The 15378-nt window shown below is 41.5% G+C and overlaps 1 protein-coding gene across 10 annotated transcripts in view; it reads right to left on the reverse strand.

Annotated features, from left to right (window-relative positions):
- The window catches only part of FGFR2 (fibroblast growth factor receptor 2), an 85512-nt gene that overhangs the window by 29129 nt on the left and 41005 nt on the right, over nt 1-15378 (reverse strand). For 6 of the 10 annotated variants that reach the window (XM_071812206.1, XM_071812205.1, XM_071812207.1 and 3 more), the window contains 2 exons: nt 3074-3264; nt 2065-2212 (listed from right to left, as the gene is read on the reverse strand). In XM_071812206.1, the coding sequence (XP_071668307.1) occupies nt 2065-2212; nt 3074-3264 (339 nt within the window). Of the gene's footprint in view, nt 1-340; nt 486-2064; nt 2213-3073; nt 3265-15378 lie in introns of all 10 variants that reach the window. The other 4 variants (XM_071812208.1, XM_065843866.2, XM_065843865.2 and 1 more) reach the window with 1 other exon arrangement.

The following is a 15378-nucleotide window of genomic DNA, read 5'->3' on the forward strand; positions in this document are numbered from 1 at the left end:
CTTGAAAAATTTTACAATGATTAATGTGCTGATTTTCAGTTATCTCACTGAAGTGCTAAGGAAACACAGCTCCTTAGCATTTCTGATTAATGTTTAACAGATGTAAAAATATTTCAATTGAGTGCAATAGGCATTCCCCCCACACACCCTTTTTTTAAATTGTTATTGTTAAGTTTTTGGAGTTGCAAATACATGGTAATTCATTGGCTTGAGATAACTGTGGTTTTTAAAATAAATCATTGTAAAAGTCCTTTTTTGAGACAGAAGCTGTGCTAATTCTGCAGCAATCAACAAGGGGAAATCAAAAGAGGAAAAACCACGGAAAGAGAGCAGTGTATACCTGGCAGAACTGTCAACCATGCAGTGTGAAAGGATATCCCAATAGAATTACCCGCCAAGCATGTATACTCCCCAGCATCCTCAAAAGTTACATTCCGTATATAGAGAACCTCAATTTCTTTGTCCGTAGTGTTAACACCGGCAGCCTAAAAAAAAAACAGAAGAGGGAAGCAAGAGAAAAAGCGAGACATTGAGAGAATTCTTGTGGATAGGGAGATGGAGCCACGGGGCTTTGCACTTTGTAAAGGTAGAGGTGTAGAGAGGCAAAGCTCCTTCCCCATCCACAATCCCTCGTCCAAAAGGCGTTTACCAACAGGTCCCAGCTCACCTCAGAAAGTAATCAACACCCTTCACCAGACCTCGACTCACCACCTAGACATGCATGCAATCAAACCACATGGAAAAATTCACCCACAGAGCCTTTTTTTTTGGCTTTTTTTTTTTTGTTTTAATAAAAGGAAGTTGGAAGAAAAACAAAGAAAAAACAAAGTGGGACAGAACGCGGAATCCTTCACATTTAGTTACCTGTTTCAGAGGAAAGAATTTACTATAAAGGTAAATTCTGCTCCAATGGACATAATACCTGTTTTGAGCAGTGTATGGTCCTTGCGCATCATCCACTGCACTACACTTAAATATTGTACAGTGTGCAGTGTCACCAAATCTCAGTTTAACCAGAAGCCTGGTAATATATGGTGGCTTCGCAGTGTAGGAATGCACCACAGGTCTTGTTCAAAAAAGACCAGTTATGGCTCTTAGAGATGTGGAGAAAGACTGGGCCCCAAAGGGTCAAAAGCCACATGGTGGAAACAAAATCTATTTTTCTAAATCTTAGAGATTTAAATAATAATAATCAGAAGGTTTTTTCCAGTCTCCTTCCGGACTTGTTAAATCTCTGGCTTGACAAGTCATTACACACAAAAACAATCACTGTATCAGTGATTATCTAAACTCGTACAAATAGAGTAAATCTTAGACCTGGAACTTTCCAGTTGTTCCCAGATGAGCACAGCCGGGAATCAGCATCAAGGTCTCTGTGATGCAGATTTAGAGAAATTTTTGTTTGCTGGTTTTTGTCTCTGCTTTTGTTCAAAAATGTTACTTTGGAATACATGGTGAGGGAATAAACACATTTTACAAGACCACTTTAAAGTAAATTTACTTGTGAGTTGTAGTCACGCTGTTGCCAGTCTTTATTGCTATTAATGGGTTATTACCCAGTTAATAACAGGTTAATAGCAACTGGAAAGCCCTCCCACCCTGCACAGTCACAGGTGACATGGGAAGTTATGAGTAAACTGGCATGACTTACACTTCAGTGGGTACATATGTGAACATTTCATATATATCTATATATATACACATATGTATATATATAAATATACACTAATTAGGTTGTAATTACGTTGTTCAATAAGTATCTTGCATGTGAATGGCAAAGTATACAGAATTACCTAACAACAAAACTGGACGTAAACACACAGACACAAAGACACCAAACACAAGAGAGGACAAAGATCAGCTTCAGAAACCAGTGCTCATGGTGCACACAGAATATTGTGGGAATTTTTCCATGGCTGCTGGTGTAAGACCAGTTGCATCACCGAAGGAGGATTACACATAGACCACAAGGCCAAAGAGTTATCCTACAAGCTGCCTGCAGTCTCCCAAAGCACCATTTTTCTCCAGCTTCCACATCCAGCTTGCTTTAAAAAACAGTGTTACCTTGTATACTCGGCAGAACAGAGAGCCAGGCAGACTGGTTGGCCTCCCCTATATAATTGGAGACCTTACAAATATATTCTCCAGCGTCCGCCTCTGTCACATTGTACAGTGTCAGCACTTCAGCATTGGAACTATTTATCCCCGAATGCTAGAATAGACCAATAACACAGGAGAACAATGTCACTGCTGCCCAAAACGGACACCGATCTGTCTATGGTCCCACCACCAACATATCATAAGAATACGCCTTCCACTTCATACAGGTATCAGCATCAAAACATCGAGGGTTTGTTTGGTTTTTTGTTGTTGTTTGCTTTTTTTCTTAAATACAAAGCATGACACAAGGAGTTAGAAAACAGCAAAGTGAGGGGGGAAAAGCACCTGGGCTGGTGATTTCCACCAACTGCGTGGAACAAGATGGTATCGAGCTGGCTGTCCCACCTGCCAATGCAATAAGTTTTGCAAAGCCACCCAGTTTGGAAAACTCTGGAGTTCCCCTGCTGGGGTTTACTCGAAACGCCTGCGGCAAGAATGACGCCACCGATATGCTGGCAAAAAATGGGACATCTCGGCAGGCTCAGCATCCAGAAAACCCAACTCTGCCAACAAGCATTTGGCAGCAGGTGTCACGTTACTTTGAAATAAAGAGGCTGAAAAAGCGTGAAAGAAATAGAGTAGATTGTCTTGGGTATGTTTTGGATGCATTCTACCCAACACATAAATGTCAATGATGTTCTTTAAGAGGGTTTTCATTTTTTTCTGAGTAAGTCATGGCTGAAACATTTACAGATAAAGGACTTCATGGAAGTAAAAAAGAGTAAACCAGCATCTCTAAGCTGCACAATTAGCATTTAGACAATCAAATATTTACCCAACTCATTATTTCATTTGTAACACAAACACTTCAATTTTCAAAACAAGTTCAGATCTCCAAATCCTTGGATTTACACCAAATAAATTCAGCACTTTGAAGAAGTCGTCACCATCGCCGGCATCTGTAAAGCCTCACCTTTAAAACCTGAAGATAGGGCAGCCCATCTGGTCCGTATTTACTGCCATTCTTCTCTACGTGTTTTATCCACTGAATATGAGGTTGAGCATCACTGTAGACTTTGCAGACGAACTCGACGTCCCCTCCGACGACTGCAGAGGCATTTGCTGGGAGGCCAGCCTGGAGGATGGGTCTGTGTGGGGATCGCTCTGTTCGGGAGGGGGACAAGGAGTGAGAGAGAGAGAGAGAGAGAGAGAAATAAAGATGCCTAAACAAGAAGAGCTGCCAAGAAAACTGTAAGTGAACTCGAGCCAAAAAGCCCTGTAAGCCTGTTGGCTGACTCCTCCGAAATAACACTGCAGCCAAAACGTATAACAAAAACTACAGTTCAAAGGAGATGACTTGAGCACTACACTTGTAATATAAAGAATAGCTATTTGGGGGGAGGGGAGAAACCATGCTTAAAAACTTTAAGCATTTTTCATAGTTCAACTCAGCAAGAATTTAGTAAAATATCTCCCTTTTTTTTTTTTTTTGAGTTATTGTATCTGTATCTGAGCTTTAAAACATTCTAATTGGACTAAACCTCTACAAATTAAGAACATTATTGATTAATTATAAAAATTGATTGTTGTGTTAAAATAAACCAAAGGGAACTTCTCAAAACCAGCAGCAGAAGCCTCAGCACTGAAGCTCCCGGTGCAGGATGCCCATAGCAAACAGCTTGACTCTTCAAAACGCTCTGCCCAGTGCTCCCATGATAGCTGCTCTCTGCTTTAACCAAACACAGCAGCAGGAATAAAGTTTGTTCTTATTCTGAGCAACACAAGGAAACACAGGATTCCCTGGAAAACTGCAGTGTATTTAATCTGAGCCAATAGAGCTTTTAATCTATGGACCTGCTTAACCATTTATCAAATCTTCTTGCTCAAGCTCACATCATTGAATATAACGAGTGCACCCAGTATCTTCTGGGTACCCAGAGAGTCACTGCAGCCAGTGTTCCCAGCCCCCAATTCTGTGGGTGTGATATACACAGTATTTGGGCAAAGAGGTGATGGGAGCCTCATCCTCAGCTATGACAGCAAGGCAGCTTTCCATCACCCTCACTAAGCCCAGTTTAAAAGATACTAAAACCTCCTGGCCTCCAAGGCCACCAACAGCCTTTTTTTGTTGGACAAGGCAAGTGGGCAAAGCATAAAAACTGTTCATTCAAACATCTCATATGTGAAAGTCTTCTAAATGACAGCCTCAGTTACCAAATTTCTTCATTATTCAGTGAGCGGGACGGACACTGTCACCCCTCCCAGAAAACCTTTGGGGAGCTGCAGTTTCATCAGCCTCACTGGGAACTCACCACCCTCCTCATGCAAACTTAACTCTGTTTCTTGCTCGAAGAAATCAAGTTAATACTGAGCTACGTATATTACATACTTTCAAACTATGAATTGGAAGTGAAACACCCATTGCCCAGCCCCCTCTCCCCTAGTCCAGGAATTATTTCAAAGATAAGTAAAAAACAGCGGACCTAAATATTTATTTTTAGAGGCTGTACACTGTAAAAGCTTTGACATTACGAGCCAAATCAACTGAATTTCAAACCAAGCAGTCCTTCTTAAACATACTAGTTTCCAATAAACCATTTCACAAGCAAACATTGCGTGTAATAGCAAATAATGATGCCCACGGAACAATGGGATCTTTTATACAGTCCAATATATTTGGCATGCGGCAAACATCTACTGGGAATTTATTCACTGAGGCTACGCTGCAGCATACTACAAAGCAACAGTCTTATTCTACTTGTGGCAAAAGTGCATTTGTGTTGCAGTTATTAAATTATTGCATCGCTATATCTGTCATTTTCAAAGATCTAGGAACAGTTTAGTATTTTTTAATTTGTAAATTACAGTAGAACGTATAAATTACTATTTTACAGTTCTGGAGAGAACTTTTAGTTTCTCACCTTCTACTAAATAAGCTCTAATTCCATCTCCCTCACTCCTTCATTTGGGTACAAAAACGGCAAGCAAAAAACCTCTCTTTAATAGAAACCTTACACCACCTTCCAAAACTTATTACAGCTGCCTTCAGTATAAAATGAAACCTTAGAGAATGTTATTTAAAATGTTTTTTAGGAGTCAGCAGGCCTCATGTTTCATTTCTCCACATCAGGGTTTGATTTCCTTTGTGACCTTATACTCTGCCCTTAAACAAACCAGAGAACGAGGCCTGAAACATCTTGGAAAAGTTCCTACTATGCCAGCATCAACACACAAAACGTGTTTAGTTTATCCCGATAGCCATCAATGATTTAATCTTTTATTGATGACTGTCAAACTCTTCCTCTACTGAAAAAGAAGAGCAAGTAAAAGCAAAGTTCTTACAGTCGTGGTCTCAAATTCCTTTTTAAAATTTAAATAAAGCGTGTACGTATGTATAGGTAAAGCATTTGTGAGATTTCTTCTCTAAGGGTAAATGTGTTGAAAACAAACTTTAGTTGCCCTCCAACATATGGAGCAGTGATAAATGTTCGTCAGCTCCCCAGCTTCAGCAGAAGGGACTATTCCTGTGCCCACACATGCAAACAGCACAGAAAAACACAACCATCACGATGCACATTCGGCAGAATTTCATGACAATCCCGGAATCCAATACCACAATACATATACTCTGTGTTGGGGAAAAAAAAAAATATAGAGAAACTTCCACTAACTACCAATGACCAGCTATAATTCTGCATAGTATTGGTAATAATAATTTCAGGATGGCACCCTGTCTTTGATATTTCTCTGCAAATCCAACAGTTCTAAGGACTCTGCTTAAGCATTGGTACTGTCAGAACCACATTCATAAATCTTACATCACTATTTAGCCTTTAAAACACAACCTTTACATTTGTACACCGATATCACCACTCAAACAACTGGCTACAGTAATGTTAGATGGAAACGGTTTGTTTTGGTTTGGTTTTTACTGAAAACTAGCAAAAGAGTCGAAGTTGCTTCAAAAAAATTTCTTAAAGGCTGGTGAACCTAATTTTATCATTTGCATTTCATAACCCAATAATTATAATCAGGATCGATGTGAAACTATAGTGATCATATGTTAACTCAGACAAACAATATTTCCATACAAAACAAGTTGGCAACCAAGCATTAAGCTCGGTAGCCCTGCTGATTTCAACATTTCCCTCGTTCATTGATACTAAATTGAATCAGAACCTCAAGAAATACATCTTTGCTATTTGATCACTCAAATTTTAGTGTTTTACTGCTAACACAACATGGTTTTTTTTAAAAAAAAAAAAAAGTCAACAGCCCAAGCTATAATACAGAAAATCACCCCGTTGATTAGCGGTCTTCAACCATACTAAATAGTACATCATGAAGACCATAAATAGTAAATACTAATATTATTACCATAAATACTAGTTACTTAGTGAACTACATACAGATCTACAGGGGTTTCATAGATAAGCCCTACTTTCTTAAAAAGACTTCCATGGTTCAACTGAAATGTAATGGATGCTGAAGACTGAATGTAATGGACCTTCAAAAATGTTTAAAATTAAAAAAAAAAAAAGTATATTGATCTGAAAGCTATTGAGCCAAACAGACACCAGCTTGGTTTCTCCAGTTTGCAGCTTAGATACAAAAAGAAGAGCATCCCCGTTTGAGGAGTCAATTATCTACAAAAGGCAGAGCAAGAATGATGGCTCACTTGAGGAATATCACATTCAAGACTACAAGCATCTACATTTTACACCACCAGAAAAGTGCCCAGGACTTGAGCATTTCTGCTCAGAGTTCTCCTTATCTATAGACAAACAGACTCACTATCTGAAAAGACAACTGACAAAGAGACCTGCCCAATGGCTTGGAACAAACTGTCATTTAGCCTGTTAATGTTAAAACTCCAGAAAACTGCAAAGAATCCAGGAAAGCTGGACAATCCCAAATTTCCTAAAAACTGGCACAATGGAGGAAGCTGCCCAGGAAGCTCCCAGCCCTGCGGAACACCTGGAGACAGGTGGGAGTCCATCCTACCACAGATGATGGAGAAATGACTGGAAGGACTACCCTGGAAATGACTACTGGAGCCCACACACCGCACCAGGAGGTCCTGAGAATTAGCTCTGTTAGAAGGTTCTGTCTCTGGGCAGGTGGTTCCTACAGAAGGGCCTCATCTCTCTCCCATCCTCAGCTTTATCTCCTCCAGTTTTCTTTGCTGAGCAGCTGCAGCCAATACAGAGGGAAATCAGAGAGCAGAACGACAAGAAAGTCATGAAGCAGACGCACAAGATGAAGATGCTGGAGTATGGATGCAGGTGGCGGGGCCAAAATCCAAGTTTCACAGCCAACAGAGACCAGAAGATCCACTCCCATCACTCTGGTCCTAAGGCAGGGGGTGTCAGGATGCAAAAACTGTGGGACGAGAGGCCGCTCGCTGAGCACATTGGTGGATGGAAGATGTAGGACAGGATTTGCTGTTGCCAGAGGCCAAAGTAAAGCACATTGTAACTGAAAGAGTGGTTCTGCCACTACTGGGGTGCCTTGGCAGGGAGATGAGACAATAACCCCGGAAGGGTTGAGCTCCAGGGCCCATCCTGAGGCCAAGTCTCCTTAGCAACCTGGCTGTGCCGGGGGCTGAGAAGAGCTCCAGTAATTGTCTATCCAAGCCTCCTTGTCACCCTAGCACAGACAGTTCAGGACCTTTCATGGGAGCTAAAAGCCAGAACCAAAGCCCATTCAAATCAGAGGAAAAACTCACATGGAATTCAATGGGCTTTGGATAAGGCATTTGATTCATTAAGAAAAAAAAATGAAAACTACTCTTATTTTCTCCTTTGAATGTGCTTGTTTCCTCTCCTTGCAAATGTGTGATTCAAGTGCAGGCTAGGAAAATAAAAGCTGAATAGCAAATCCAAGACCAAACATGAGTTCTGGAGACAATGGAGAGATCCTCAATTAAGAGGGGGAGGGGAAAGGGAGAAAAATATATCTAATTCTTTTCCACAGTTTTTAATTAGATACATTTATCAGAGTCTTCAATACTAGTTTTGAAATGTTACTGACTCCTAAGGAGTCATCTTGATGGCTGCCACTGTGAAGTTACAGAGGGTTCCCTCGAATGATTCCTCTCAGTGAGTCAGTAGCTTTTCTGGATTGATGGCCCCAGTAGAGATTTGTGGTATTCAGTCCTCACTGAATAAAAAATGAAGCAGTTCCAGCTGTCTCTCTGCTTAACTGAAAACACAGACCTGCCATGCCCTTTTCTACCTGCCCTGGTCAGCATAGCATGTTCAGTATTCTGCCTGCCTCTGAGCTCCTTCAGCAGCAGTCTGGGCCGTTCGATGAAAACACTCCCCATTCCCAACCACCTTCCTTCCAATTGCACAACATATGTTGCTTTGGAAGATGCTAATTATCCTGTAAATTATGGGCCTCAAAAGTATCCTAAAAAGTTTTAGGCTAGACTGTAATCACAGCCTATTGTTCAGCTTTGGCTTAGCATCCCAAACTTGCTAGACTAACTCTTCAGCCTTAAAAAAAAAAATCACAGACTTTTCATCATATACATGTCCTGTGCGACCTCACCTAGGCGTTCCTGCTCCAGCAGGGGGATTGGACTAGATGATCTTTTGAGGTCCCTTCCAATCCCAAACATACTGTGATACTGTGATACTGTGAAATATTTCTCCCCTGTGTTTCTTCTTCACGCAGTATGCAGCATTCTTCCACCATTTCCACCAAGCCATGTCAATAACACAGGAGGTCCCTGAAGGCCACCAAGCTTAGGTAGAAGCACTGCTGATGGAGTAATTTGTTGCTACATGGCTCTGTCCTCAAATTAACTGCAGATGTCTTCTCCTATCCAACGATGCATCACATCTGGGTATTTCCTTGGCAGTTACTTTACAGACAGATGCACATCTACCCAACAAATCCCTCATGCCACCAACCGAACCACGGACAAGTCTCATGGAGTGGGAAGCCAGTGGCATCACCCATCTCTGGGACATCCAGAGCCCCCTCCTCATATCCTCCTCCAAACTGTACCCATGGGATGACCCAAACTGCTCCAACAGAAAATGGAGCTATATGCTAACTTCTCAGGTGACTTAACTGCTGCCTGGACTTGACAGGAGGGTGAAACCTCTCAGCTTCCTAGAGGGCCAGTGTACCCTGCGCCATCTCAAGGTTGAAATATCTTTTCTTCTTAAAAGTGGCACTAATGACCATTTCAGTCACAGTCTGAGAGAACAACTCTCTCCACCTGTGTAAGCCACTGTCTCTATGCTCAACTTTTGGCACCTTTATTGAGACTGTACACATCCATACTATTATTGCTGGCTCTGATGTTTTTTGGTGGTGTGAATAGCTACCACTGGGTGAGGGCATTTGCTAAAGCCACTGGGCCAACCACAGGACCACTACCTGTTCGGGCTAAATATCAACCATTAAAAGAAAGATTAAATGTTTGCCAATTCTTCACCATTCATTGAGTGAAGACCTTTCAAATTTCTGTCCTGTCCTAGCTGATAGCAAAGGAACCAGTTTGCAAGGAGAGACACAAGGATCATTGTCCTTCATGAAAGATCCCACCTACATGAGCTGTGAATCTGGCCTTGATTCACAAGCACTCAGAGGCTGGTTTAATTATTACTCTCTGAATTAAGAGAGCTCCTTTGAGGAGAGTTCCAGGAACAGCCAAGGCATGAGGAATTGCAACTCAGATTTCTCTATTAATCCAGCGTTATCCAAGTTCATACAAAGGACCCGATGTGAAACTACACTTGCAATCCACACCCCTCGGTGGAGTGGCGTAGGAGGGGTCTAACCGAACAGATGTTTGAGTCCCCACAGGAATTTCCTCCTTCAAGGTAGCTTTCTACACATGGGCCAAGCCAAACCTTTGCTTCCTTTCTCCAGCAATAAGCAATTGCTTCTGGAGGCCTGTGCTCTATGAAGTGCTGGAAGGAAAACACTGCTAACTCCACTATTTGCTCCATGGCGTGGAGGAGTAACATTGAGCACTGGCTGTTCTTTCAAAAGATGAGAAACAACTGAGCAGGTGCGGGCAAAATGCCCCTAGTAATTAACGTCATGCACTATATATATGTGAGCCAGGAGTTGAGCAGCTTCTACCAGCTGCACGTCAGTTTGGTTTCCTTTCTGCATAATATGAAGCACTACATGTTGTTTATGGCCAATTCAGAAGCGTTGCTGAACTGTCATGTTCCATTTATATGTACATACATACACACTCCTCAAATCATCGCTTCCTAGGTAATTTATACACACCAAGGTAGCATCCACAGCAAGTTACAGACAATGCTCTCTTCTCAAGTTCTGCAAAATCAAAAGATGGTTTAAGGCTACAATGAATAACAGATCACTGTCATTAAACACTAAGAGATAGAGACCATCCCTGGCAAGAACGCTTGATAGAGAACAGGAGTCTTTCAGGCAGTCTAGCAGAGCAGCTTATGGATCAGGCCAGCATTACCAGTGCTGATGAAATCATGCCTTACAAATTTTGGCATCTTTTATCAGCAGGCATTAGCCAACAAACGTTCACACTATTCAAAGTTCCTGTGTACCAGGAGTCTCCATGTATAGCATTTCCTACTGGTCAAAAGCTACTTGAACAAGTCACCTCAGTGGCCAAGAGCTCAAAGGGCTATTGCTGCAGCTGGAGCTCCTGGCCCTCAGAAGGGAACCCAGTGAGCCCTGGAGCAGGACCGGGGTCTGGCCGTGCAGATAGGAGTAGAGGAGATAACCTCCATAATCACCTTCTAACCCCCCTTATCCTCATATACAGAAGTCTTTTATACAAACTCAAGGCATTTCTTTCTACTGCTCTGTCACACACTTCATCATTGCTGACTACTGGGGCCAAACATCCATCTCTGCTTTGGTTTGTGGACCAGTATCAGCACTCAGAACAAAGTGAGACAGCAGGGAACCAGACTCCATATATCCCCTGCTGTGACCGAATACTTCCTCAAAAAATTAAACATTTGAACACTGACTATTAAAGAATTTTCTTTCTAAAGACTGAAATCTTGTAACAGACACCAGAAGCAGACTCAGTTACTATGTACAGAAAATACTTTGCCACCCCATCCAACTTCCTTGTGCCACCCAAGCCCTCCTACTTACTGAGGCCAGTCAAATAAAAGGCAGCACCTTTCTAAAATCTTTATACAGAAACTAATCAGGTATATTCAAACTCTTTGTCCTTAGCTTCACCACCTTTAACTCTGATTTAAAGTAATGGCACTTTTTTTGTCCAGCAGGCAAAGCTCCCACTGATGTTATCCCATCTGTCTCTTTGGACAGTTCTACAGCACAGCTTCGGCTTGCTGTCCTATGTGCATTTTAGCTAAAATCCATCTTTGCATAACACATTTACAGCTTAAGTTCATCTGCACACCTCCTTCTCATATGGCAGTAAGCCAGGGAAAATAAAGCAAGCAAGACTCATGTATTTGGCTTGATACAAAGCCTGTTGATGTCAGTGAAAGCAGTAGGGGAAAAAAAAATCACAATCAGAACTAGTTAAAAGCTTCCAAATCACTTGTGTACCAGAGGGTTAAAAGAGACACAAACACCCAGCAAGTGCAGGGCTATGGCAGGCAACGTGAACGTTCTTGTTTTAAAACGTGAAATTATCAACAGGGTTTTAAGACCAGATTGTCCTTTAAGCAAAGCCCTATTGTCAAGCTGACATAGTGTGGGTTTCGTCAGTCCCCTGGAGCAGAAAATGTCATAGCAGCAAGAGTTGTACAGCACTAATCTTAGAGCTCACTTTCAGCATCCCTCACACAGGGCACGTATAAGCCAAAAGCTCCATACATGTCTGAGCAAAGTGCAGAGAGGCCTTATTTTAGTGTGAAAAAAACACGGGAAACAGAACAATGAGGAGCTGAAATTTTCATTGAAATTCTTTTCAGTGTAGCCTAAAAGAAAAAGGCTACAGGAGAACATGAAGAACAACTTGTGACTTCTCACAGACAAGTAGTAAATTTTTATTGTTCTGGCCGTTTCCAGAGACTACATTAATTTTTACACACAGGGATATCATCCTTTGTACTGTGCACAGCTCCCAGCTCAGCTGCTTTATAATAACCAGAGACAATGCTGGGGTCCAGCATCGTTGGACTGGCCTTTCTAGTAGGCTCTGCCAAAAGTTTACCGTACGCCTGGCAAAGAGCATCTCTCCCACCGGGATGATGTCCTCTTCTAGCTGCAGAGGGTTTAACTCACCAGTGCACCCAGTGATGCCATAAAACACACTGTGGGACTTATTATTGCTGTTGTCATTGTGACCTGACTGCATATTTTTCATCTTCCAGATTTCCTTTCCTGAAAACAGCTCTGCCTTTCAAGCAAAATGGGAAAGATTATATAAACCTTTAAAAGCCCTCGTATATTTCTACACTTCTCCCCCTTTTCTTAGACAGCACTCTTGCTCTGTTGAGCAAGGCAGGTGTGAAATTATCAGAAGGACTGTGATATTCTCTTGCCTCCCCTGATCGACTACAGCTGTGGCTCTGAGGGCAGGACAGAAGCTCCAGGTCCCAGAGTTTCAATGCTCTGTGCTGGACCACCCTGGATCAGCCTCAGGACACGTCTAAGTTGGACCTCACTCAGCTTTTGGGCTTCCCTGCCCCAGTCATGAAGTCTGTTGTCACATATGGCCATGTCAGGAGGGGAGATGTCCCTCCATCAGGATCACAATCATTTCTGCAACACAGAATCCATAACCTGTTCTAAATGATGGACCACATGCTGAAGATGACTGCTCTTGGAATGACCCTGATGATACACATTTGCCATTATATTTCAAGTAATTCAGGCAAATCCAGGTAAAGTTTGCAAGATGTAACAGCGTTCAGAGCAAGCACTTAGGCTGGACACACACTTTTTGCTCAAAAACAATAAGTTTTTTCTCTGTTACTTTCTACATTTCTTGACCTCTCTTCTGTACCCAGATTTTCCTGCCTTTCAGCATACATTCCCAACAACCAGCTTCCTATAAAGCCAAGAGCTGGGAACACCATGACTAGCAGCAGGTGCCAGAACTGCTTTCTGAGAAAATTTTGCTGAAGAATAGTGAGGAAAAAAGCCATTTGTTGGAATATTCATTCATAGGTAGCTTTCACAAACACCCTAGATAGTGCATTGGTACAGATATTAAAGGAAACGTACATTTGAAACCAAGTGCTGAAATGAAATTATGTTGCTCAGTAATGCACATAATCCAATCTAACAACAGAAACAATGCTGCAGATACAAACACTAACCAGTGCATGTGCATTCACTTGTAAATGCAGAATACATGAATTTAAGAGCAACTGTTTTAATAATCTAATTTGTGACAGTGATTAACAATCCCTAAAAGTATATATGATTTCAGACTTTCATAAGCATCTCATAAAAATGGTAAAGACTAACTTTATTCCAACTAATACACTGTCACATTTTCTTCACTCAGCTCAAATTCTGACACTATCAGTGTTTTTCTTCCATGAGCAGTCAAAATTTCGACATATTCATGCAACATTTAAAGAGCAACCTGAAAAAAATAGTATTTTATATTTACAGAGCAGTTCAATATCCAAAGTGCTTAACAAACTGGGATTTTTAACATAGCTTTTTATGTTTCAATGAAATAATTGCTGTTGAACCTGTACCACGAGAATGGTAGTAATCCAAAGATGACCTAATGATTTAAAATCCTGAGAACCTGCAAAACACAGTCACCTCTGAATTTCAAGTCACACAGTGATTTGTAGAGCAGTTAGAGAAGAGAATACCAACACAAAGTACAATCTTTTATTTTCTTAATAGCCATAGAATTACAAGTTTTATTGATTTGGCCCCACTTAGGTACTATCAGATCTCTCACTCCCTTATGTATCTCACCTCTGCTACATCTCTTTCAATCCTGGTTTAATCCCCAAAACCACCAGTGTGGTGGTCTCAGGATTCATCTCGCCCACCATGGGCAGTTATCCCACTGAACCCACGGGACCGCCCCACATGCAGGTGCAAACTCCTCATTAACGAGGCAGACATGATTAATAACCTTGTGTTTGCCTTTAATATGGCTCATTCATCCAATCTGTTTCACAGTTCATTTACAACTTTTCTGTATTTGTGGTAACAAGTCTTCTTTTTTATTTCAAGATATAACTTTGCCAATTTACTGCCAATTAGACTGCCATTTATTAGTAACAAAATTGTTAGAAAAGACTGGATGAGGTCAAACAGCACCTCTTATAGGCACAGAAATGGCTTTTGACACGTGCTGATTGCACATCTAACAAGGTAACAGTCTTGTTAGCATCTTCAGACAACTCCTGCAAATTCCTACTTGCATTTCCATGAGCAGGATACTGCACAAATTAGAAGGCATGATTAAAAATGATAATGACAGGGCTGAAACAATACCCTGCTCATCATTCATCAAAAGAAAGAGAAATACCTGCCTTGGGGCTGTAATAAGACAGAAAGTGGGACAGGAGGACCAGTCCTCCCCCAGCAGACTCTGCAGGAAACATTCCAAACATGACAAATTCACTGTTCGCCCAGCAGATGAAGTAATGACACTAGTATTTGTCCATAAAATGTAATTTAGCCAGACTACTCCAATGAAATCAGAAGCTTTAACGCTATAAAACTAGGGGGTTGGAATATTTTTACCTTATTAAGAAAGTGGAGGAAAAAAAAAAACGACACATAAGTTTTCATTTTTGCGTAGCTGAACCATCACACCATGGTCTTTGTTTTCAGGAGTGAACCCCCACAGCCTCCAGCTCTGAACATTTCGCGTAATTTCTTCTCAGCTGCACACACCTTGCCAAAAGCCAAGCGCCAGCTGTAAAGTCCACGCTCGGGCTTATCAGTACGCTAAATAACATCTTCTTCCCTCTTGGCCTCACCAAATACCTGAGGGCGAGCATCAGCGCGGATTCCTTCACGCTTCCAGCTCCTGTCTCATCATGCCCTGTGCCGCAAGCTCTGGGTTGAGGACGTCAAGCCAAAGCTTGTCCGTGTAAAAACCCAGTCAACAAGCACATCTGCCAGCAGTGCAAGTTTAGGCTTGGTTTAATACCTACATTTAACTCCTGCCAGACATCAGCGATACAACGTCCAAGGGATGTATTTATGTGGTGTCACAGTTCCCTTTTTGTCCGTAGTGTGAATCCTAAAAATAATTCTTTAGAAATCAAGGAACGTACCGTAGTTAAGTCAAACTAATTCTGAGCTTTATTTTGACAAAACAAGCCTTGGCAAAAAGAAAACAAC

The sequence above is a fragment of the Patagioenas fasciata genome, chromosome 8, assembly GCF_037038585.1.
Source record: "Patagioenas fasciata isolate bPatFas1 chromosome 8, bPatFas1.hap1, whole genome shotgun sequence".
NCBI lineage: Eukaryota > Metazoa > Chordata > Aves > Columbiformes > Columbidae > Patagioenas > Patagioenas fasciata.